The 25606-nt window shown below is 45.3% G+C and overlaps 1 protein-coding gene across 2 annotated transcripts in view; it reads left to right on the top strand.

The window, feature by feature from the left end:
• The window catches only part of ZNF704 (zinc finger protein 704), a 247315-nt gene that overhangs the window by 172840 nt on the left and 48869 nt on the right, over positions 1-25606 (top strand). For both annotated transcript variants that reach the window (XR_009689561.1, XM_061123549.1), the window contains exons 3-4: positions 18716-18819; positions 24068-24300. Coding sequence is in view for 1 of the 2 variants with exons in the window: in XM_061123549.1 (XP_060979532.1) it covers positions 18716-18819; positions 24068-24300 (337 nt within the window). In the remaining variant the exon portion in view is untranslated. The remainder of the gene's footprint in view (positions 1-18715; positions 18820-24067; positions 24301-25606) is intronic.

The following is a 25606-nucleotide window of genomic DNA, read 5'->3' as shown; positions in this document are numbered from 1 at the left end:
TCCAGGGGATCTTCTCAACCCAGGGATCGAACCCAGGTCTCCTGCATTGCAGGTGGATTCTTTACCAGCTGAGCCACAAGGGAAGCTCAAGAATACTGGAGTGGGTAGCCTATCCCTTCTCCAGGGGTTCTTCCCGATCCAGGAATTGAACTAGGGTCTCCTGCATTGCAGGCGGATTCTTTCCCAACTGAGCTATCAGGGAAGCCCCTAATAAAGGAAACGCTTGGGTAAATGTCAGAGTGATCTTTGGACAGTTCTGGAGACAGGAAATCCTTCCAGATGTTTTATTTAACTTGACTATCTTTTTCTTCTGTACTATGTTTTGCTTTTGTTCAGTTGCTAACTCGTGTCTGACTCTTTGCAACCCCATGGACTGCGACATGCCAGGATCCCCTGTCCTTCACCATCTCCCGGAGTTTGCTTAGATTCATGTCAATTGAGTTGGTGATGCCATTCAACCATCTTATCCTCTGTCATCCGCTTTCTCTTTTTGCCTTCCAACTTTCCCAGCATCAGGGTCTTTTCCAAGGAGTCAGCTCTTTGCATCAGGTGGCCAAAGAATTGTAGCTTCAGTTTCAGCATCAGTTTTTCCAAAGAGGATTCAGGTTTGATTTCCTTTAGGATTGACTGGTTTGATCTCCTGGCAGTCCAAGGGACTCTCAAGGGTTTTCATCAGGACCACGGTTCGAAAAGCATCAGTTCTTCAGCGCTCAGCCTTCTGAACCACGACAGCAAATATAACCCGTATCTCATCAGGGAAACACAGGCACACAGCTGGTCCTCCAGGAATGTATCCCAAGGAAGCTGAGGAAGATGTCCAGCCGGGGGATTTTTGAGTTTTCTCTGAAAGAAACAAGATCCCTGTGTTAAATTGCATAGTCACCAAAAAGAAACAGTACTTGTGGAGGGGATGGAAGTACACCACTCAGATCTCCTTTCAAAAGAAGCTGCAGCTGTGGGGAACACAGTTGCTGGCCAGCCTCTTGAGGCCACTCTTTTGAATCCGCTGCAGCTGGTAAAACCACGCTTCCCCTGGGCTGCCCTCCTCCAAGGACCTGGCTCAACAGGGCTCCTAGAGATGGGCCATTCTGCCTGACCTGGAGTTCCTCTAAAGGGCAACCTTGGTTCAGGACCCCATCAGCTGGAGCTGAGGCTTTCTTCGAATTGCTCCCAAGTACTTCCTACCCAATCCTCAGGCTTCCCGGGTGGTGCTAGTGATAAAGAACACGCCTGCCAATACAGGAGATGCAAAAGATGTGGGTTTGATCCCTGGGTCTGGAAGATCCCCTAGAGGAGGAAATGGCAACCCACTCCAATATTCTTGCTGGAGAGTCCCATGGACAGAGGAGCCTGGGGAGGGGGCTATAGTCCATGGGGTTTCAAAGAGTCAGACACGACTGAAGTGACTTAGCACCCAATCTTCTGTCCTTACTCTTTCCTCACAGGTGTCAGCCCTGGCTCGGGGATGGGGGCAGGCTCCCCCACTTTCCCGTGCTCCCAGCCCACCTCCTTTCATAGCCTCTTCCCAGGGAGTCTTCTGTAAGTGAACTTACAGAGCTGCTCTTGTCTTGGTGACTGCTTCTGGAAGCACTCAGACTGACACAGAGCTATCGCTCCCTCTCTGAACTTCTAGAAGTTTTACCTGCCTACAAATGAAAGCAGATGCTTATTTCTGTCTGTGCTGGATGAACCTTCATAGATATGGCATACCAAGTGAGAAAAGAAATGTTCATGGAGTCAGTGATGTATCATAGTCAAAGGGTTTTTTCCTCCATATTTTTATACTCATTTTAATTGGCTCATTTTCTCATCATATTTCAAATAAATCCAGATTCTTAGCCTGTATGTGTGTTAATTCCTTATCATAAGATTATTGGTACAAGTATGCAGAAAAGTAAATTTATAAGCCTTTGTAATGATTCCAAAAAAAGGAAGGAAGACAGGTAACTGCTGAACTGTTGACTAATAGAGGTCTATTTGCATTTGAAATATTTAGAACTTCATAATAGTACAGAATGGAAAGATATATTGAATGGGTAATTCTGCCATAGTTTAATCAATGTGCCATTAGAGTTAAGTGCACCTATAAACTGCTGGTACACTAGTGTGTCAACCTAAATGAGTGAAAAATTACCAGCAGAGGTGGAAATTATTATTTATACCTGATAGCTATACAATTGTTTTCAGTAATGCTTTTTACATTAAATATTAATTCCAGCATCCTAGCCTTATAAGCCATTTATATTGTTTTCAGAAGAAACGTGAAATAGTAGCTACAATGCTTTACTTCTCTGGCACTGTGGACCTCTCTTGGCTTCAGCCTAAGCCCTCTATGGCATTCCTAACCTGTATTCATCCACCTCTTATTACAGGAAACTGGATATGCCCTGGCTAGTAGCCATCCAGCCGTGTCACTGATCTGCTGTTATGTCCAGCAGTAACCTTGGCATTGTGTTCCTAACTATATCAGATTCTCCTGCTTATTCCTTCAGGGAAGTCATGTTCCCACATACACAGAGTATACAAAGCAAAATGTGCAATTGTTCAGACTTTGGGTGTTCAATAAATAGGTTTGATTTCTTAGAGCTCAGATTGTACTGTTATGAACACATTTAAGAATGATAGAATTACCATTTTCAAGGGAGAAGATTCATAACTGACAGTTTGAATTGATCTGTCACCAAATAATAGGTGTATGAATTGACAGAAATATATATCGTTAACATGGTTAAAATATAAAGAAGAGAATTCAGCCAGCAGAGCCAGTGATGTTGTGTGTATGTGAGTCCTCTAGAGGGCGATGTAGATGCTTGCACTCATTTCCCAGAATCTGGACATTCCAAGTGTCTCATGTAGAACATTGATGAGGTGTGGGGCAAGGAGTTCTGCCTAAAGAAGTACTTTTCACATAGTAGATATTGAATTGAAGCTTGCTTGAATTATATTAATAGGAGATTATCTTTAATAAAAGCCAACTCCAGAAATAAAATTACCCACAGTACACACTTAAGGAAAGAACCACTGTCTGGCTTATTGATCTCAAACAATCGATTTAAATTGAGGATAAACTGGTTCACTTCTAGCCTCTGAAACTAAAAATAAATGTTTGATAAGAGCAGAAATCAGATTGAAGCCTATGAAACTGCCACTTTGGTATATTAGAAAAGAGTGAATATCGCAATTTCATATGGTTCAACTTAACAGTATATAACAGGTACTTGTGTAGGGGTTAGAATTTGGGTGGATGAATTGAATTGAAATTTAATCATTCAAAACATTTTAAGAATGTTATAAGAATTCTATTTAAAGAAAACCCATAGAGAATCTTTTTGAAAGCCAAACCCCTTTAAAAATTAATAATAAGCCTAAAATTTATTTTTGTCTACTTGAACTTTTGTATTCTCATTAATGTGGAATCACCCATATTTATAGAGAAAACCTTTTCATTATAAGATAATCTGAAGTGTAATATAGGAAAAAATGTGTAATCTAAAACAGATCATGCTAACCTCATCAATATATTGCACTTATAGAAGGTGACAAGCATGTCTTGAATTTAAAACAAGGTTACAGAGCAGATCATGAAAATGGCATTTGTGTATGTTGTGAAGCTCCCATTGGACCACTGGAATAAGGCAGGGCTAGCAGACTGGCCAAGTGCCCTTAGGAAATTACCACAGTCTCCACATTTGTAAATGGGCAGTAATATCAATAAAGTGACCATTTCAAATAAGGTACATAGGCATTTGGCATTGGGAATGCTCAATAAATATTATCTATTATTAGAAAAAAGATGTTTTTGAAAAAAAAGATGACTTTTTTCTTTTTTTTAAGTCAAATCTAAAATGAGCAGTTTAAAAAGGAGTTAATTCATTAACATACATACCAGTTTGCCCCCTTCTTTAATAGCATGAGACAGTGCACACATCAGTCCTGCCATAGGTGTAGCCAGAAGTGACTGAAGTCTGCAAGCAGGCCCCAGACAAGCTAAAGATGAAATAAACCAAAGTTTATAAATAGAACAACAAGCTCCATATCCACACCCTCCCACCACCCCCTACATCCCCCCCCAGCCCCGCCCCAGCCTAGAGCAGGGGAATGAGCTAGCCCATTGACCTGCTAACAGTTTTCATCTGCCCAGCTCAAGTGGCCACTCCTGGGAGGCAGGGCAGTTACCCTGGTGCGAGAGGGGGCTTCCTCTTGCTCCCGAGAAGCCTTTTGGGGCGGCTTGCTTAGAAACAATAGGAGCCTCTCTCTTTGGAAAAAGTCAGGTAAGACAGCTACAATGACCACTCCTCACCCACACTTAGGCCTGTTGCCAGCATAATAATGATAACCACTCAGGAAAGAGAAGTAAGAGAAATAAGAAACAGTATTTTTAAACCTCACTTTAAAAAATAAATATCTAGAGGAAAAAAATCACTTTTCTCCTAAATTAGCAAACTAGAAAACACTCGATTGGTTTTTTCCCAATTGCCCTCATGAAATAACTGTTATTCCCATCAGTGTAGCTGGAAATTATTTTTTTTTAATCTTTAAACTTATGAATTTTTTTCTTCATACATATATATTATTGAAGTATAGTTGACTTACAGTGTTTCAGGTGCAGAGCAAGGTGGTTCAGTTAAACATATACATGTTATTATTTTTCAGATTATTTTCTATTATAGGTTATTACAAGATATTGACTATGGTTTCCTGTGCTAGAGAGTAAACCTTCATTTCTTGTTGCGTATCTGTCATTGAGGCCTAAATGGATTTCAGGCCTTGGAGCAACAATGTAATTAACCCCACCAGAAAGTCTGGAATGACCTGACTCGGATGTGAAAGTAAGAGTGAGAGATGCGATTGTGATCACACTTTCCTTCTTGAGGACAGCTGTGGCATGTGACCTGCAGCCTGTTACCTGCAGGTGACCTGAATGACCTGAGCTTCGGCTCCGTTGGCCTGGGACCCACCGCCTCTGCACACATGGCCGGCTCTGCCCAGCCAGGTGCTCCCGAGAACTCAAGGACTGGCTGGCTGGCTGCCCAGACAGACAGACTGCATGCATCCTAAGTCACTTCAGTCGTGTCCAACTCTTTGTGACCCCGTGGACTGCAGCCCACCAGGCTCCTCTGTCCATGGGGATTCTCCAGGCAAGAATGCCAGAGTGGACTGTCATGCCCTTCTCTGGGAGATCTTCTCGACCTAGGGATCGAACAGACGTCTCTTGTGTCCCCTGCATTGGCAGGCGGGTTCTTTACCACTAGCACCAACTGGGAAAGACAGACAGCAGCCCAAGCAAAAACCCGCTAAAACATCCATGGGCCCTTTCCAGACAGACTGACTACCTTGCCTGGCCATTGCTGAGAGGCAGGCAGATGCTTCTGGAATACAGAGAGTCAGCAAGAACCTGGCCATCCAGAGTTCAGGAAGAAAGAGGCCATGAAGATAACACAGATACACACACACACACACACACACACACACACACACACACACACACACTGTCACAAGAGAGGATTTGACATGTCCTCTCTGGTCTTCCAGCATCTGCTGCCTAAAAGGCCATCCCAGAAGGGCACTTCCACGTTTATAGAAGGCTTTGTGTGCAGAGAAAACTGTGGATTTCAGCCCAGTCTCGTGGCTCCTGGAGAACACACTGACTGCAATCAAAAGCGCAAACCTACACCGCAAAAAGGCCACCAGGGGTGTTCTCAATGCTTCCCGGGGCTACACTCCGCAACCTGCTCACATGCAGAAGTCCAGCTCATCACACAGAATTATTTTCAGGGGATTTGGAACTTATTATTTAATAATGTTATTGCTGCCATCTCAGAGTGCGCTGATGGGTCTGCGGGCCTTGGTGAATACGGAGCAGGGCCCTAGACACCGGTCCCGCGTCAATTCTGCAGAGATAGGCCAGCACTCTTTGGAGCCAGTAAAAAAGATATTCATGTGAATGATTTATTTAATAGCTGAATTTTTGAGAAATTGCTTTCCACTTGAGGAACTGAATGAATTACCGGGTCTAATGAGCGGAAGAAAACGGCGCAAGATCTTCAGCTGGGCTTCCTGTGCTGCTCTTTGCCACCCGTCGCCCACTGCCCGTCGCCCACTGCCCACCGCCCACCGCCTCTACTTGACACTGATTCCTCCCAAACTCTTCACGAAGAGTTGCCCTTAAGCCAGGTTTTGTGCTCCATGTTGGCAATAGATGTCAGACAGTCGTGATGTCCAGGGGCGAGGGGGAGCGCGCACCTGACCACACAGCGCAGGCGCGGGGGCAGCTGGCCCGCCGGGCAAGGGTCCGCAGGCCTCCTCCCTGGAGGACTCCCACACCCTCCTCCCACTCCCTGCGGGACTGAGCTGACGATGCGAGGGGGAGACAGGCAGGGCAGGGAGAACCCAGAGGAAGCTTGCTCCCAAAGCAGAGGGCGTAACTTGTGCCCAGGAACAGAGAGGAGGGTGTGACTACCACTGGGGAGCTGCCCTGTGGAAAGTGAACGTGAAAGTGGCTCAGTCGTGCCCGACTCTTTGCGACCCTAAGGACTATACAGTCCGTGGAATTCTCCAGGCCAGAATACTGGAGTGGGTAGCCTTTCCCTTCTCCAGGGGATCTTCCCAACCCAGGGATCGAACCGGGTCTCTCGCATTGCAGGCGATTCTTTACCAACCGAGCGCCTAGGGAAGCCCTGCGGAGCACCTGGGCTGAAATGGGGGCAAGATACAGCGACCCCGCTAGAGAGGGCCACGCGTCTCCTGCCTATGCTTCCTGCGCAGGGCTGTGAATCTTATCCCGAAGGCGGTGGGGAACCTCTCAGGAAGGAATGCCTCCCAGTCCCCAGGGCTGTTAACAAGCTGTCAGCTCCTCCACTCCCGCATAACCCCCCTGCTGCTTGAGGCCCCTCCACTTCTCCCCTGGCCTGACTCTCCTGACATCCTCGTCACTCACCCTTTACTAAAGACTTGCATCACCTGCTCACAGCTTTCCTCTCCTGGGTGACATGAGCGACCATTATATAGGCAGCCTCACCATTCGTGATGCAGTGACTTCACCCCTCCTCCACCTCTGTGCTTCTCCTGTGGCCAGGCCCTGGCCCTGCTGTCTGCCACAATTCCTCTCTCTCTCTCGAATCTCCATCTCCAGTACTCCACGCCTGCTCATGACCTCCAGTTCTTTCAGCCCTTCCTCTCTCTTGCTCCCACCCACTTGTATTTAGATCTCATTAAGATCTCTGGTTTCTCTGCATTTGCTCCCCCATCTTTCGGCCCCTCCAGCCTTCACTCATTTCCTAAACTAAGATCCCACGGCCCTCTCTACACACCTCTTCATCGAATCCCCCCCCCCACCAGGAAAATCCAGCAGCTGCCCCCCTACCCCCTCCTGCAGCTCTCAAAGCCCCCACCCCCGCCTCTCAGCGGAGCTGTTCTTGATGGCTGTCTTGTGGTGTCCTGTTCAGCTTTCTCTCTCCTTATTCATAACTCTGATGTCAAACCTTCAGCCCAGGGCCCCGTCCCCCACTCCCCACAGAGAACCATGCCTGCTTCTGAGGAAAGAATTAAAGCAGAAAACCTCCGTAAAGACACGTCATCAAGTCCCCGAGCCCACACTACACATGTGGTTGTGCCCAGGCCACCAGCGCTCTGCTCGCTCGTTATAGGGACGATGCTCCTGCCTGAGTATAAAGTGGATTCCACCTGAGCTGGGGACCCCACTCTATGCAGCCTGAGTAAAGACCTTGTCCATTTATTATCTCTTCTCTCCTGGATCTCCAACTTCTCCATCCTACTGGCCCTTTCTTGTCAGCACTTAAATGCACTAGACTCCCACTTGGGCTTCCCAGGTGGCTCAGTGGGTAAAAATCCACCTGCAGTGCAGGAGACACAGGCAGACAAGAGTTGGATCCCCCAGTCAGGAAGATCCCCTGGAGGAGGGCATGGCAACCCACTCCAGGATCCTTGCCTGGAGAATCCCATGGACAGAGGAGCCTGGCGGGCTACAGTCCATAGGGTTTCACAAAGAGTCAGTCACGACTGAAGCGACTGAGCACAGAGCCCGTCCATCTGAAGACAAACAAATACCTTCTAACTCCCTCCAGGAACAGCAGCCTTCTTCCCTTCATAGCCAAGCTTCTTTCCAAAGTCGTTTATGATCCCTGCCTTGGATTTCTCACCTCCTAGTAACCATTCACTCCTCAACCCACAGCAATGTCGCTTCCATCCCTACTACAGTTTCTTCTGTTTCCTGGCTGCTGGTTCCCTTGGTCCTGATGGGCTTGGTCTCCACCGCATTTGACACTATAAGCCTGTCCCTCCTTGAGAGTCTCTTGTCCCTTGTGATCTCCAACCCCTGTCCTCATTCCCATTCTACCCCATCCATTCCTGCTCCGTGACCCCAAGTGCAGATGGGAAGAAGCCCTTAAGCATGTTAGTGGACGGAGAGAAAAAAGCTAGTGGGCACAGAAGGAGGAGCAGGCTCTTAGAGGAGGATGAAGATGGGTCCACTGGAGCAAGGCTTCAAGCAGGAAAAGCAACACTTGAACCTACTTGTGATGCTGGAGAAAGGAGGTGAAGAGGCAAAATGTGAGAGGTCATGCCTGGTGGCCTTAATTTACTGTAAAATATAGGAGGTTAGAGTATCTGCTGTTTGCCAAAAACCCTAATTCAACAAGATACATGAAACATGTTCATAGTAGCACTATTCCCAAGAGCCAAGACCTGGAAACAACCTAAGTGTCCATCAACAGATGAATATAGTATTCATCTGTACTATAGATGAATATAATATAGTATAGTATAGTAAAGAAGGTATAGTATATATTACAATGGAATATAACAGTAGTAGTGTTGGTCACTCACTCTTTGCCACCCCATGGGCTGTAGCCCACCAGGCTCCTCTCTTCATGGGATTCTCTAGGCAAGAACACTGGAGTGGGTTACCATTCCTTTCTCCAGGGGATCTTCCTGACCCAGGTCTCCTGCATTGCAGGCAGATTCTTTACCGTCTAAGCCACAGGCATTTTACCATCTGGGTCATGAGCCCAGAATGGATTATACTCAACCATAAAAAAAGAATAAAATTTTGCCATTTGCAGCAACATGGACTATCAATCCTAAAGGAAATCAGTCCTGAATATTCACTGGAAGGACTGATGCTGAAGCTGAAGCTACAGTAGTTTAGCCATCTGATGTGAAGAACTGACTTATTGGAAAAGACCCTGATGCCAGGAAAGATTGAAGGCAGGAGGAGAAGGGGACGTCAGAGGATGAGATGGTTGCATGGTATCACCGACTCAATGGACATGAGTTTGAGTAAACTCCTGGAGTTGGTGATGAACAGGGAAGCCTGGCATGCTGCCGTCCGTGGGGTCGCAAAGAGTCGGAACTGACTATGCACGCTCACTCACATACATAGTATAGGTCAGATAGTTTACGTAAATTATTTAATTCTTCCAAAACCCTGTGAGATCAGGATTCATTATATTCATATTCAGAGATCATTATTATACCCATTTTATGTAAGAGGAATGAAACTGCACAAAGCTACAAGGTTTGCCTAAAATCACTCATCTAGTAAACGGAGTTGCTGGGAATTAACCCTCAGTCTACTTGGCTGTAGGGTCTTTGCTTAAGCTCAGCACTAGGCTGAATACTGGGAGGCTAGGGGCACAGATGAAAGTGAAAGAGGAGAGTGAAAAAGTTGGCTTAAAGCTTAACATTCAGAAAACTAAGATCATGGCATCTGCTCCCATCACCTCATGGGAAATAGATAGGGAGACAGTGGAAACATGTCAGACTTCATTTTTTTGGGCTCCAAAATCACTGTGGATGGTGACTGCAGCCATGAAATTAAAAGACGCTTACTCCTTGGAAGGAAAGTTATGACCTGCATATTAAAAAGCAGAGACATTACTTTGCCAACAAAGGTCCATCTGGTCAAGGCTATGGTTTTTCCAGTGGTCATGTATGGATGTGAGAGTTGGACTGTGAAGAAAGCTGAGCGTCGAAAAATTGATGCTTTTGAACTGTGGTGTTGGAGAAGACTCGAGTCCCTTGGACTACAAGGAGATCCAACCAGTCCATCCTAAAGATCAGTCCTGGGTGTTCGTTGGGAGGACTGATGCTGAAGCTGAAACTCCAGTACTTTGGCCACCTCATGTGAAGAGTTGACTCATTGGAAAAGACCCTGATGCTGGGAGGGATTGGGGGCAGGAGGAGAAGGGGGTGACAGAGGATGAGATGGCTGGATGGCATCACCGACTCGATGCGCATGAGTGTGAGTAAACTCCAGGAGTTGGTGATGGACAGGGAAGCCTGGCATGCTGCGATTCATGGGGTCGCAAAGAGTTGGACACGACTGAGCGACTGAACTGAACTGAACTGAGGGGCACATAAGTTAGGTTATTGGATGCTTTCAATCAGTCTCCTAGGAGCATAGCTATAATTATAAATTATTAAAAAATAACAGCTATAATGTGTTTGCCAAAATATTAGATGACTGTTAGGGGAGAGAGGTGCTGTTAGAAAGGCTGGTGATGGCTCAAACAGAAAGAAGGAGAGAGTCAGGTAGCTGCACAGCTGAGCCTCAGAGGCCCAGGGGTTTTCGCATGAGGGTGAATGGGGATGGTATGCTAGGGGGGCAGGTCAAAGGTGAGCATCTACCTGATCTCAGTGAGACTGACAGGAAACTCTGATGGAAAAGAGGACAGAATTCAGAGGAGGGCCGAGATACAGTAGAGGGGAGAGGGTGAGGAATTACTGATGATGGAACGTGGGCCCCGGGGTACCAAGTGACAAAGGTGGTGGGAGGACCCAAGGGGACCAGAGCAGCAAGTGGGGGAAAGAGGGAGGGGACTGGATGTTGACTTTTCAGGCAAAGTGAAATGGACATGAAAGCAATTGCCTGGTGCCATGTACTCAATGGGTGCTCTATGGACCAGTGCTAGTGTGCACTCTGTCATCAGCCCACAGTGAGCTGGGTACAGAAACTGAGAGGAAGCAGCAGTTTAGAAACTCGCATAGCAATTTGACATGACCACATCTTCCACTGGCGCTAGTAGTAAAGAACCCGTCTGCCAGTGCAAGAGACATAAGAGACACGGGTTCAATCCCTGGGTTGGGAAGATCCCCTGGAGGAGGGTATGGCAACCCACTCCAGTATTCTTGCCTGGAGAATCCCCATGGACGGAGGAGCCTGGTGGACTACAGTCCATGGGGTTGCAAAAAATCAAACACGACTGAAGCGACTTAGCATGCACATCTTCAATGGGTCATTTTCCCCCTTGTATTTGACAAAAGTATTGATCCATGACTGATTAGAAATTTCTTAAAAATTATCCTTCCCCACTTCCCCTTTCAGAAGTACTGACCTGTGTTGCCTCATGTATTATGATGTGTTTGCTCTCATTTTCCCATCTTGTTTGATCAAGGCCACTGGACACCTTAATACAATAGGCAGCTTCTCTCATCTTCCTTGTAGTCTCAAGGAAACAACAGCTAAAATGAAATTGGAAGAAAATGGACCACTTTTGCTACAAGATCCCTTTAGAAAGAAAATGAAGTTTTTGTGCTTTTTAATCACATTTAACAGTGACTGAATCCAGTTTTCCAAACTCTCAGGGAAAGCTCTCCCAGAATTCCAGGATTGGAGATGTCACTGTGCCCATTCTAGTGGGAGAGAGTTTATTTTCAGACTTTATTCCTTGTCTGAAGATTACCACAAGTTTTAAAAGTAATTGAACTCGGTCTAGACAGCAGATTTCAGTGGTTGCTAAGGGACTAGATTAGTTCTAATCTAAGGGATGTAGTATTCATTTTTATTTCCGTTTTCTTACTACAGCATTTTAATTGCAGATAAATGTCTTTTATGGCTCTCTGGGGTGTGAAACACTTTTCTGTTAGCTGGTGGGCTAGCCAGGGGAGACCGTGTTTGTACACACCCTCCGAGCAGATGGCATTCAGGCATGACGTGCTTCGAAAGAAGAAAAACGCTTCTTGAGGCGTGAACAATAGCCGGGCTTGTCGGCGCAGGCCAGGGCCAAGCACTCAGGGCCAGCTGGCCGCACCCACCCGGCTGGAGACCCGGGGCCTGGGGCCGCGGCCGCCGATGCTGCACTCACCCCCTGACTGCCTCTTCGTGTCACAGGTGCTGTCATCCCGCAACCTGCTGCCACAGTCACCAGGCAATCAGTTCCTCGGATAAAAAGATCCGTTGTCAAACCCCAGAAACTCATTTTCCACATGGCGGCCAGGGTGAGCTTTTTGAAAAGTAAATCTGATAGCATCACCTCAACTTGACCTGACCCCTCCCCACCCGACCCTGCTGGAAACACCTCAGTGCTTCCCAGGCCTTTAAGGTAAGAGCCTTAGAGAACTCCACAGGCCCGACCCAGCTGCCCCTCCCCAAGGGAGGGCTGCCAGACCCAGCTGGCCCTCCCCACCGCCCTCAGCCTTGCTTCTGAAGGCAGTCTGGCCTGTGCTCCTGTACTGACCGGCCCTGGGCTTGTCCACACCCTCAGCAAGGCTACGGCCAGTGCCCCCCTTCAGTCCTGAGCTGGGAGCTTTCCCCTTAGCCAGGAGCCCCCAATCCAGCCACTCCTACCTGGCATTTGTCACGTCTGTGAGTGGTGGTTTAGTCACTGAGTCGTGTCTGAGTCTTGTGACCCCACGGACTGTAGCCCACCAGGCTCCTCTGTTCATGGGATTTTCCAGGCAAAAACACTGGAGTGGATTGCCATTTCCTTCTCCAGGGGATCTTTCCCACCCAGGGATCGAACCCACGTCTCCTGCAACGGCAGTCATATTCTTTACCCCTGAGCCACCTGAGAAGCTAAATTTATGTTTATCTATGTGTCTGATGAAGGTCTGGTTCTCCAACAGAGCACATGCTTTGGAGGGCAGAGTCTCTGCTGAGTTTTCTTGAAACAGTATTTCCAGGAACCAAAAGAGCTTTTTGGACACCTAATGTGAAGAACTGACTCATTTGAAAAGGCCCTGATGCTGGGAAAGATTGAAGGTGGGAGGAGAAGGGAACGACAGAGGATGAGATGGTTGGATGGCATCACCAACTCAACGGACACGAGTTTGAGTAAACTCCGGGAGTTGGTGATGGACAGGGAGGCCTGGCGTGCTGCAGTCCATGAGGTTGCAAAGAGTCAGACACGACTGAGTGACTGAACTGAACTGAACTGAAAAGAGCCCTGAGCATATAGCTAGTAGTGCAGGAATGAGGGCTGAGAGCAGAAATAAAATCCAAATGGTCACTGGAGGCTTTGGCTGCTTGTGGGGGGACCTTAAGAGCCATGATGTCAAGAGCCACATCCTTGCCAAGGCTGGAGCATGTGGCACTAGTGAGGAGCCCAGCAGCTGCTCCTCGCTACACAGTTGCCACCTCTTACAGAGCACTTCTTGTGAAGTTACAACTGTGTCTTTATGAAAAATAATACCATCACCACCACCACCACACACACACACACACACACCAAAAAAGAAAAGCAACAACTGCTAATGCTGGTGCTGAATAAGAAGAGCAAGTGAAGAAACCTAACACTTTCCTCTTTCATGGGGGTTATGTGCTATGGGCGTGTTCATGGACTTGAAGGTTAGTAAAGGCTAACACCCATGGAACCCTGATTCTAGTGAGGCTGTATGTTGGTACTCGTGTACATTTTTTCATTTAATCTTCTCAACAGATCTGTTCTTTTTGAACTTTATTTTTGGCTGTGCTGAGTCTTCATTACTGTATACGGGCTTTTCTCTAGTTGCGGTGAGCAGGGGCTACTCTCTGTTGCAGTGCATGGGCTTCTCCTTGCGGTGGCCTCTCTTGGTTCAGACACAGGGTCTAGGTGCATGGACTCGGTCGTTGTGGCGCCCGGGCTCTCGAGCACAGGCTTAGTAGCTATGACGCACAGGCTCGGTTGACCCATGGCGTGTGGGATCTTCCTGGATCAGGGATCTGACCTGTGTCTCCTTTGTTGGCGGGCAGATTCTTTACCACTGGATCAGCAGGGAAGCCCCTCAACAGATCTATGTTTTGTCTTCCTTTTTCTAATAAAGAAACAGAGACTCCAAGATGTTAGTAATTTACCCAAGGTCACACAGCTAGTAATGGCAGAGTGGATTTGAAGCCACATGATCTAACTCATTCCAGAGCCTGTGCTCTTAGCCATTACCTTTACTGCCTCTCCCAGAGAAGCCCAGGACACCTCCTTAGCAGATATATAGGGAGTCTGTACTAAAAGACTAAATACTATCTGTTCATTGAGGAATAGTTGTCTCTTAGTCTATTACTTGGGGTTTGAATTATGGATTAACTATCAGTAGCTAAACAACCTACTTTTAGCTTCTTCCCTTTCCATTACATGTTCCATTTTGACATGTTCCTGAAATACAGATTGGTCATCTATCTCTCCCCCAGGTTCAAAAGGGTTCAGTGACTTCCCTCTGCTTACAAGGACATGACAAACCACTCAGCCTGGCATGTGAGGCCCTGAGAACTGGCCCAGGCTCTGTGTCCTCATCTCCCATCCTTCTAATAGGACTCCTAGGCAGATTACAAGGCAAGGACTTGCCTAATTCCTTGCCTGAAATGTGCTTCTCCCCTCTTTGACATCCTGTTCAGTAAGCCAGGTCAACCTGAGGGACAAATCACATAGAGCAGGGGTCCCCAAACCCCAGGGCCATGGGATTGACCCATGGCCTACTAGGAGCTGGGCCACACAACAGGAGGTGAGTGGCAAGCGTGTGATCAGACTTCATCTATATTTACAGCCACTCCCCATCGCTTGCTTTACCGCCTGAGCTCTGCCTCCTGTCAGATCAGTGGCAGCATTAGATTCTTATAGAGTCCCTCGGACAGCTAGGAGATCCAACCAGTCCATCCTAAAGGAAATCAGTCCTGAATGTTCATTGGAAGGACTGATGTTGAAGCTGAAACTCCAATACTTTGGTTGCCTGATGCAAAGAACTGACTCATTTGAAAAAGACCCTGATGCTGGGAAAGATTGAAGGCAGGAGGAGAAGGGGATGACAGAGGATGAGATGGTTGGATGGCATCACCGACTCAATGGACATGAGTTTAAGTAAGCTCCGGGAGTTGGTGATGAACAGGGAGGCCTGGCGTGCCACAGTCCATCGGGTTGCAAAGAGTTGGACATGACTGAGTGACTGAACTGAATGGAACTGAAGGAGCTCGAACCCTACTGTGAACCACACATACAAGGGATCTAGGTTGCTCGCTCCTTGTGAGAATCATCCTGAAACATCCCCCCACATCCCTAAGCCATGGAAAAATTGTCTTCCACCAAACTGGCCCCTGGTGCCAAGAAGGTTCAAGACCACTGACATTTAGAGTAACAATGAATATTACTATTTTTTAAAAAATAATTCTAAGTATTATTAAATCTTCTAATACTCAACTAAGTTTGAGAGAAAAGAAAAATTGAAAAACCTTTTGTAAACATATGATTAGTAAGGTTTTCTACAGTAGACTCAAATTCAATTTCAAACTAGGAGAGAATATTTAGTATTACCGATAATGTTTTTTTCCCCTGCCTCAACAACTTTAAATCTACCAGAGGGCCTTTGTAGCGATTTTCTCAAAGTGTTACAAATTCTACTTTGTATATCATCTCTTCATGTTTAATTATAAGGATTTGAATTTACAGCACCAAGTAATCAGTAATTAGACAGTACTGTACCAAAAGAATTAAACAACGATAAAAACAAAAACATAACTCAGCAGAAGGCCATATCATCTGGTAATGTTTCATGTAGCATGATAACAATGCTTCCCAAGAAATATAGGTTAACTGAATCATTAGCTATGTATTCTTTTGATTTTTTTATTGTTGTTTTTAGTAACTTCCAGTACCGGTGGGAAACTTAAAGGTAATCCAAATACAAAAACACCCTGATTATACTAATGTTTATTCCTCTTTTTGCTCATCAGAAGTCTGCTTTATGACACTCAATAATTATTTTGAAATGTCAGCTTTTGGAAATGCAAAATAAATGCATATTTTATAATGATACATGCTGTATTGATCGTCATACTTAACACACAAATCAGCTTTTGTGTTAATTATCAATGAAACCTATAAAACATAAACGTGTATGTTAGATGTGAAAAATCAAAAAAGCCACAGAGCAGATTGAGGAAGGAAAAACGAAGGTCCCTGAAACCGAGAGATAGAAGAGGGGAGAACCATGACTGTGTGTATAGCAGGTCCCTTTAGGGACGGGAGCAAGTGGCAAGGGGACCTTCTCCCTACAGAGTCATGCCATTTCCCTGCGCCAGGCTCATGGAACTCTTTTCCAGGTTCTTAAACCTTTTGTTAACAAAAAAAAGAGAAGGCTGATAATTGGAAAGAGAAATGAGCAGCTCCCATTCAGTCCTGGAAGAGATGGCAGCATGGCCTGCTCAGGTGCGCCCCCTGCTGGCCTGGAGTGGTCCTGACAGCTGAGCTCGGGCCGGAGCCGCCTGTGCGAGGCGCCCCACCATCTATTTATATGTAACCGTTTCTACAGCAAGCTTTTCTCCTTCACGCCCCCCAAGTAACCTCTTCCCTCTGTGGCCATGACTACATGGGAAGACTGAGGCATAAAACACTCAGAATTACTTTAAGATGCTTTACATTCTTTCCCTGGTGCTGTTTCAGTAGGTCTCATTTCTGGAAAAAAAAAAATTTAGGATCACCTTTACTCCCAAGTGTGAGAATCTTATAAATTGTAGATACTGTAAAATCTCTTAATGGTATGCCAAATGAGTGAGTGGTTTCTTCCCTAAGTGTATGAAACTGTCTTGAAAGTTTCTGTGCAGTGAATTTCATTGTGTGTGCTCTCAAGCTTGCTTTCTAGAAGTACTTTTCTCTGAACCAAGTAATTTGTCTTTTGATGGATCAATTTGCTGAGAGAGAGCATAAGGCACTTTGAGAAGAACTATAGAAGAAAATTTCAAACATTCCCATCTTTTGGTACCTTAGATTGAAAGAGTAAGCTTTGCTTAGTAATTCAGCACTATGGTGAACATCAGAGAGCCAAATTGTAATAATTTTTGTAATTTCATGATGAAATTGATTGAGCAGTTCCCCAACCTGCCTTAACTGGGAACCATTTGATTTTTCTCCAAGTCAGGAATCTTTTTTCCCTTTGTTGTTTTGAAGCGATGCTATAAAGTTTGTCTCTCAAGAGTTCATTGCTTTTACAAACTATACAGCACACCTGTGGATGAAAACCACCTTTGTCAAAATGTCAGTTCCTTTATGGATATGACTTATTAATCCTCCTCTGTGCTCCTTCAGTTGTTCCCTCGTTTGAAATAAAATATTCATCTCTGAGGAGGCGGTACAATTTATCTAATGTCAGGGTACTATTAATGCACACATTTTTCCCTCTCAATGCTGACTTCATTATTGAAATGAATTTAAACAAGCTGGTTTCAATTCACAATGATCATTATCTGATGAGCCTTTATTCAGGGTTAGCTGGCCAAAATTAATGAACCAGAGTAACCACTTCATCTCAGTGGCTCTTCATGTTAACACAGCAACTACTCTCTGCCCTAGCCTTCCTCTTGTAGAATGTGGAAAAGCCAGCACTGGAGTTTAACACCCCTCACTGCATTTGCTCCCACCTTCTCCAGCGCAGTAAATGAGTCCAGTTAATGCTCCAGCCAGACACCTGGGCACATTCCCTTCTGCTCACCCCGCACACCCTGAGCAGCGGCCAATCTTCCAAGGCCCCTGCTGCTGCCCCCACCCTAGTCCATGAGACTCTGTCCCCCTGCCTGAACTCCTAGCAATTATGTCCTAACTAGCCTCCCTGCCCCTATGCTACCTTTCCTAGAACTCATTCTCCATATAGCAGCTCAGGTCGTGATTTTTAAAATATGAATCATTTTACATCACTAGACCTGCTTCAAGCCTTCTGGTCATGTCCTGTTCCACCTGGAATAAAATCGAAGCACCTCCCACAGCTAAAAGACCCTGCATGACCAGCTCAGCACCACTCTCCCCTTCTCACACCAGTGGGTCACTCTCCAAATGTCCAGCGCTGATTCCTGATGCCTCGCCTTCACACAGCTGTCTTGCTGCTGGGGGTCAATTTATCCTCCTCCTCCTTCACAATTCAGCTGAAAGGTCACCTCCTCAGAGAACCTTCCCTGACCCCGTTAAGTGCAGCTGTCCACGGTCCTTGTCATGTCAAATTGTCTGTACCCGACATAGCACGTGTCACTACCAGAAATTAGTCTCTCCCTTTTTGGTTGTTTGCTGATCCTGTGTTTCTCCTCACCAGCCTTGTGTGTTGTTTACCACGTATCACCCATGCCTAGAAGAGTCTAGCCCCATACTGCGCTCTGAATAAACGCCTGTTAGATGAATGACCGATGGATGAACCTGACACCTCCTAATAGTACATAAAATTTTTAATCAGATTTTTTTATCAAATAAAATTTTTGAGACATTGTGCAGCTTGTGGGATCTTAGTTCCCTGAACAAGGATTGAACCTGTAACCTTTGCAGTGGAAGCTCGGAGTCTTAACCGCGGACCATCAATACTATATGATTTTGACTGAATCACTTAACTGCTGGACTTTGACTTCCTCATCTGTACAATAAAACTAACAAAGCATTGCATTTTCATGGGGACAATCGAAAGGGGCAAACATGTGTGGTAACATGGCACAGAGAGGCAGAATGAACAGTTAACCACGTCCCTTCCTGTCTTCCAGGAAATCTTCGGAGGAGCTGGACATGGATAAGGTGACAGCAGCCATGGTCCTAACGAGCTTGTCCACCAGCCCTTTGGTTCGGAGCCCTCCTGTGCGGCAGAACGGTGAGCCTGCACAGGACGCAGGGGAAGGGTCCTCTCACACCAGGAGCAGAGCTGCTCTTTGAGGAAGCTCTTTTCTTTTTCTCTTTCTCTTCCCCCTTTTTCCCTTTTTTTGTTCCCCGGTTGTTTTTTAATGACATAGCACATGAACACACCCGTACTTTAAAATTCAGCCCTGTGTTGCACAAACCCTCCCAGGGCCAGCCCCTCCCCAAAGGCGGTCGCTCTCAGCAGTTTGGAACACATCCTTCCAGACTCTGGTCTTTGCACTTACGTGCAGACTCATTCCCGACACACACAATGGACCCTCGCCCACTAGTGGGAAGTGAGCGGAAATGTGAAAGAAATGGACCCTGGAGCTACCAGCCTCCTCCTCATCGTCCCAAAGACCCCACTGCATCTCACTCCTACGTCTACCCATTGAGTGTACATTTACTGACCTCCACCACCTTTCCAACTTATCTTTAAGAACTTGTGTTCCATATTGCTCCAGGTAGATGGAGATTGGTCTCATGAAGTTACTTCCCCAGCCTTTTTTTTTTTTTTTCTGTTTGGTTGGAGGGATAGTTGGACCAAAGAACTCTGAAGATTAAGTATCTTGAAAAAGCATTATCCCAGGCTCCTTAATCCATTCTTTTATTCAGTATATATTTATTAGGTACCATAATAGATGCAGCCTGGCGTGCTGCAGTTCATGGGATTGCAAAAAGTCGGACATGACTTAGCGACTGAACAACAACCATAATAGATGGTTTGAATATATCATTGAAACAGTGTCCATACTCCTAGGTAATGTACAATCTTTTGGGGGGAAAAAAACTATCACAGCTGTATTAATAGCTAGCATTTATTGAGTACTTAGTATGTGCCATATACTAGGTTTACTTTATCTCATGTAATTCTCACAACTCTATGAGATGTTATCACTATTTTACAGATGAGTACACTGAGACACTTGAGGATTAGCTGACTTTAAACAGAGCTGAACTTCTTTCCATATCATTCTGATTCCAGATCTCCTGTCTCAGTCATGATATAATATTGACTCATATAATTCAATATGATAAATCAGTAGGGGAGTAGGAGATGAAGCTGGAGAGCCTGGCAGGAAATCAAGGAGTCATATCTGTCTGGTTATGAGTTTGGACATTCTTCTGAGCTATAGGAGAGCTATTAGATGATTGAAACATTGGAAAGTTATAATTGAGTATGCAAGACAAAAACAAAAAAATAAATAAACAGAAAAAAACCATGTGCATGTCCTGAACCTTGGTGGTCACAGTGGGGGTGCATATAGGGCATAATTGAGAAATAAGAAGAAGGCAGAATCAGCAAGACTTGGTGATAGACAGAGAAGATAAAGGAGAAGGAGTGACAAGGGTGACTTCTGGGAAGTCCATTCCCTGTGGTGATGAGCAAAGGCAGAGGAAGAGATCTATTGATGAATGTTAGGAGCAAGAGTTGGGGTTGCCGAAGAAGATGAGAGATCCAGCTTGAAACACGTTTAGTAGGGAGTACCTGGGGATCATCCAAAGGACAGCATCTGATGGGGTTCTGGGTGAGCCTGGGAGAGAGATCTGGGCTGATGCAGAATTGAAAGGTGACATTTTGAAGCCATGACTGTAGATGAGCTGACCCTAAGAGAGCTGTGGAAAAGTAAAGGATGATGAGAAGGTGGCTAAGTGAGAAGCGGTGAGCCTCCTCCTTGTGTAAGGAAAAGAACCCAGGAAGGTAGGGGGTAACTGGAGAAGCAGAGGAGAGCAGGAGAGTGTGATTTCATGGAAGTCAAGGGAAAAGCTTGTTTCAGGGAGCAACAGCTGAAACATGGTCGAGGTGAAAAGGACTTCAGAAGGTCGAGGTGAAAAGGACTCAATTCCACATCAAGAAGAATGTGATGGCTTTGAAAAGAGCATTTACAGTGGACGACCCATGGAGCGGAAGCCATATTGCAGATCAGTGAAATGTTATTCTGAGGCCGCCGGGTAGAACTTACCAGCCAGGGAAAACCTCCTCTCAAAAGCCAGCCTAGTCACTGGCAAGCTAGAGCTAGGGTTCCCCTGTAATCTGGTTATAAACAGGAGGTGTTAAAATAAATTTGTGGAACATCCGTCAAGTCCTCATCCAAACTTACTGCAATCTATTTGGAAGTGGGAAGAATGATCAAGATGCTGGGAATTCAGATCAGTACCAGAAATCAGCAGTGCCTACTGTCTTGATTCCCCACAAGTTGGGGTGATGTCACTTCACTTAGAGTAGCTACCATGCTCTTGAGATGAGCCTGATCTTTCCTGATACCCTTCTCAGCCTGGCAAAGCTGCTAAAGAAAGATGATAGGAAAAGCAAGGCTGAAGTCATCCCCAAAACCTATTCTAGGAAAAAAGAATGACAGAATTTCATGGAATCCTCAGGGGAAAACCATAATTTTTATGTGCTCATTCTTTTTACCATTGGAATTTTTAAATTAAGAACATTTTTATATTCCTTTATATTGAAATGTTAGGATCAAAATAAGCCTTTTGCGTCTTCATTACAAACTTTTCTTAGCATAGTTATAAAGAGAGTGTTCATTATGACTTAAAAAAATAACTATCCAGATAGTAATCCCAAATATCTGATATCTCTCATTTATTCTGCAAAAGGAAGCAAATTCTTAAAAAGGGAAAGCAATTTATGATAATGAAAGCTATTTTTTAGAAATGAAGATTATCTCCAGAATCATTGCATATCAGTGAATTTTTGAAAACTGTTGTGATCCTCTGCTGTGCTAGGAAAGGATCATTTTGTTAGGATGTGGGTCCAAAACGAGGGAGATTCCAGCAAAATGCCTGTCTGAATTTTTAGCAAAAGCTTGTTTAAGATAAGAAGACACTGCTCTCTAAAAAACACTAGAAACTGGCTTCTGAAAGATTTATTTCTATATTCCTTTGTCCTTCTGATTAAATAGAGTTTCTAAAGGAAATGCCATTCACAGAGAAACAAATAAATTAACTTTTGGCACTGGCAGGAAGCAGTGTGTAACCACACTGTAACAATAGTTGGCTTCAAAATTATTTCAGTTCCTCATCAGTTCAGTTCAGTTGATCAGTCCTGTCTGACTACGACCCCATGAACTGGGAACCCCCCAAGCCTGGCAGCACGCCAGGCTTCCCTGTCCATCACCAACTTCCAGAACTTGCTCAAACTGATGTCCATCGAGTCGGTGATGCCATGCAACCATCTCATCCTCTGTTGTCCCCTTCTCCTCCTGCCAGTTCCTCATACTTAACATGATTACAGATCTTGCACCACGAACTTGTTTTATTATACAAGTGTATGCTTCAATATATTTAAAGCCTCCTGGGCCTGCCAAGTGAGTTTGTCCACCAGGTAATATTACCTAAGGCCTTACACTAGACTGCTCTTGAAGTTATGTATTGAAAAGAGCTTTCTTATTTAGTAGAGGCAACTCCAGACCAGGGAGTATCTCAGTCTCTGTGTAGACCACAGGGAGTGAAATGCTGGTTTGGTTTTGTTAACGTTATCAAGGTGTGAGCTTGCATAACAGACCTTGTAATTCTGCTAGAGCTTGGCTTTAATGAGATGGTTAACTTACTTCTGCTATTCCACTTAAAACTTCATTCATCTAACTGAACTTTTTGCTTGACATAGTTGAGGAATATGCTGGAAACCTATAATTAGGTGAAGATAGTCAAGAAATTTTTCGATGAATGCTAGCATGTTGTTTGTCTTCAGTTCATTACTAATTACACAGACGTTAATAGCATTTCTTTAATGAGGCATTTTGGGATTTTTTTCCTTCTTGTAGTTAGGATATAGTTTTAATATATTCAAAATGCATATTAATATGGAGGAGAAATTATCCAAAAGAAATTCAAATTTATACAAATGCTAATTAAGATTGGGCATTTTGAAAAGTAAAGCAAATCTTCAGTGATTAAGAGAGCCCCTGAAGACATTCCAACTGGGCAAAAATCTCTATTAGCAAGCATTTCATCATGTTTTCTCCCACAAGTGGAAAGGTAAAATTCAACACCAGTCTTATCAGTAATTATTACCAATAAGTTCTTTTCTGATCTCAGTTTTGCCAGAAAGAAACAAGGATGTTCACACCCAGGGTCTGCATATACTGAAGGAGAAGCAGGGCCAACTGGTAGACCAGGATTTGAGCCCCTGGCCCATCCTCATTATGTACTAATCATGGCAAGTCAGTTAATTTCCTGGTGCCTCAGGGACTTCATCTGTAAAATGGGCATAATAATCCTTACTCTGAAAGATAGATATTATGAGAATGCATCAGATTGTGTGAATAAGCTTTGTAAGATGTAAGTGAAATAAAAGTGAAAGTCGCTCAGTTGTGCCCGACTCTTTTTGATCACATGGACTGTAGCCCACCAGGCTCCTCTGTCCATGGAATTCTCCAGGCCAGAATACTGGAGTGGGTAGCTGATCCCTTCTCCAGGGGATCTTCCCAACCCAGGAATCGAACTGGGGTCGCCTGCATTGCAGGCGGATTCTTCACCAGCTGAGCTACCAGGAGGCCCTTGTAAGATGTAAAACACACACCAAATACATGGCACAATTATTTATTATAACTAGCTGAATGGCAAATGGCTTTAGGTAACTAATCAGAAATTCTCTCTCTTAGGTTCTTAAGTCTTAGATCAAGTCTATAAATGTATTCCAAAGATCACAGCCCTGTAAGAAATTCCTTTTAAAGTGTTAAAATGTGGGGATGGGGTTTGGAAAAATACTGCAAATCATTACTCCCTTATAACATAGTCCATAAACACCTAAACTTCCTAAACTTAGTGAACCATAACATCTTTTTTTCTCCTTGTTTTCATGTATTCTCCACTATCATCCTAAGGAACTAGTGTTGCATAAAACAACATCAGTCAGAAAACTCTTAGAAAAGGCCTGTCCTGAGGAGGACATGGCAGCCCACTTTAGTATTCTTGCCAGGAGAATCCCATGGACAGAGGAGCCTGGTGGGCTACAGTCCACAGGCCAGAAGCGACCTAGCGCGCACACACGTATGGCTAAAACAAACGTTTATAAACAAACTATCATGCAAATTTTTGGAAAGTATAAATAGAGTATAACGTACGTCCTGAGCTGTTGCAGGTTACCGAGTGGGCTGCAGGTGCTTTCAGCAGCCGGGAATCTCGGCTCCCACCGCCCCTCTGACCCCGGCCTGGGCGCCCGGGCGCCGGGGACTGGGCGCTGACACTGTGATTGTGTGCTCCGACAGAGGGCCTGAGCGGATCCTGGAAGGAGGCGGGCGGCGTGCCTTCCAGCACCAGCAGCAGCGGCTACTGGAGCTGGAGCGCCCCCAGCGACCAGTCCAACCCGTCCACGCCCTCGCCGCCGCTGTCCGCCGACAGCTTCAAGCCCTTCCGCAGCCCAGCGCCCCCCGACGACGGCATCGACGAGGCGGAGGCCGGCAACCTGCTCTTTGATGAGCCCATCCCCAGGAAACGAAAGGTTGGTTTCAGGTTTCATTTGGGGGGAATCCGCTTCCTGGGGTGGTGATTTTGGCACTTCTCCAACACACGCCCCTTTTGATCGACAGAAACAGCCCGTGTTCGCCTCTAATGTCCTTTGAAGTCTTCAAATAAATTAAGGGTCATGATTAAAGACAAATAGAAATGATTAAAATATTACTATATTTCTTCCAAGTATGCATCCCCACCCCACCCCCAATCTCATCCCGTCTTCTCCCCTGGTTGTAAATTGCTGCACTGGTAACATCAGGTAACCTAGAAAAGAATCTGCCTGCAACACAGGAGACTGAGGTTCGATCGCTGGGTGGGGAAGATCCCCTGGAGCAGGAAATGCAACCCACTCTAGTATTCTTGCCTGGAGAGTCCCAGGGACAGAGGAGCCTGGTGGGCTGCTGTCTATGGGGTCGCACAGAGTCAGACACAGCTGACGTGACTTAGCAGCAGCAGCCAGTATTGTTGCCTGGAGAATCCCATGGACAGAGGAACCTGGTGGGCTGTATATAGTCCATGGGGTCGCGGAGTTGGATAGGACTGAGCAACTAACACTTTCACAACACTTCCACCTGGGACTTTACCAGTATTTGGAAGTCAAAAAATTGAACTTCAGGCTTGGTTTGATAATTAACTCACTCTCTTTGTGGGAATTAACTTTTTCATCTGTAAAATAAAATTATATCTTACTCTTTTCTGCTTCACAGACTTATAAAGGGTTGTGGGAAAGAAGATTTTCTGACTTATGTTTATAAAACTAGATGTGAAATATACATGAAAGCTAACATGTAAACATATGTAGTATTTACATGCCCCAAATTATGTATTTATTAAATTAGAAGTGAAAAAGTAGATCTCGCTGATTTAATAAATTAATTTGACTGCACTTGTATTTAATCCTCACAGCAGTCCTGTATGGTATTGTTTTCCCATCTTAATAGGAAATCGAGGCCCAGGGAAGTTATACATTTCACCCCTGTCGTGCAGGTTAGAGGGCTTCCCAGGTGGCACTAGTGGTTAAAGATCCCACCTGCCAATGCAAGAGACCTAAGAGAAGTGGGTTCGATCCCTGGGTCCAGAAGATCCCCTGAAGAAGGAAATGGCAATGCACTCCAATATTCTTGCCTGGAAAATGCCATGGACAAAGGAGCCTGGCCAGCTACAGTCCACAGGGTTGCACAGAGTCAGAAACGACTGAAGCAGCTTAACACGAACGCATGCAGGTTAGAAAGGGCCAGCACTGCCATTCAAACCCAGGTCTGCCTAAACTGAAAGCTCATATTATTTTCATTCTC

The sequence above is a fragment of the Dama dama genome, chromosome 21, assembly GCF_033118175.1.
Source record: "Dama dama isolate Ldn47 chromosome 21, ASM3311817v1, whole genome shotgun sequence".
Taxonomy (NCBI): Eukaryota; Metazoa; Chordata; class Mammalia; order Artiodactyla; family Cervidae; genus Dama; species Dama dama.
Note: the sequence above shows the minus strand (reverse complement) of the source record. Positions and strands in the feature narration are given on the sequence as shown.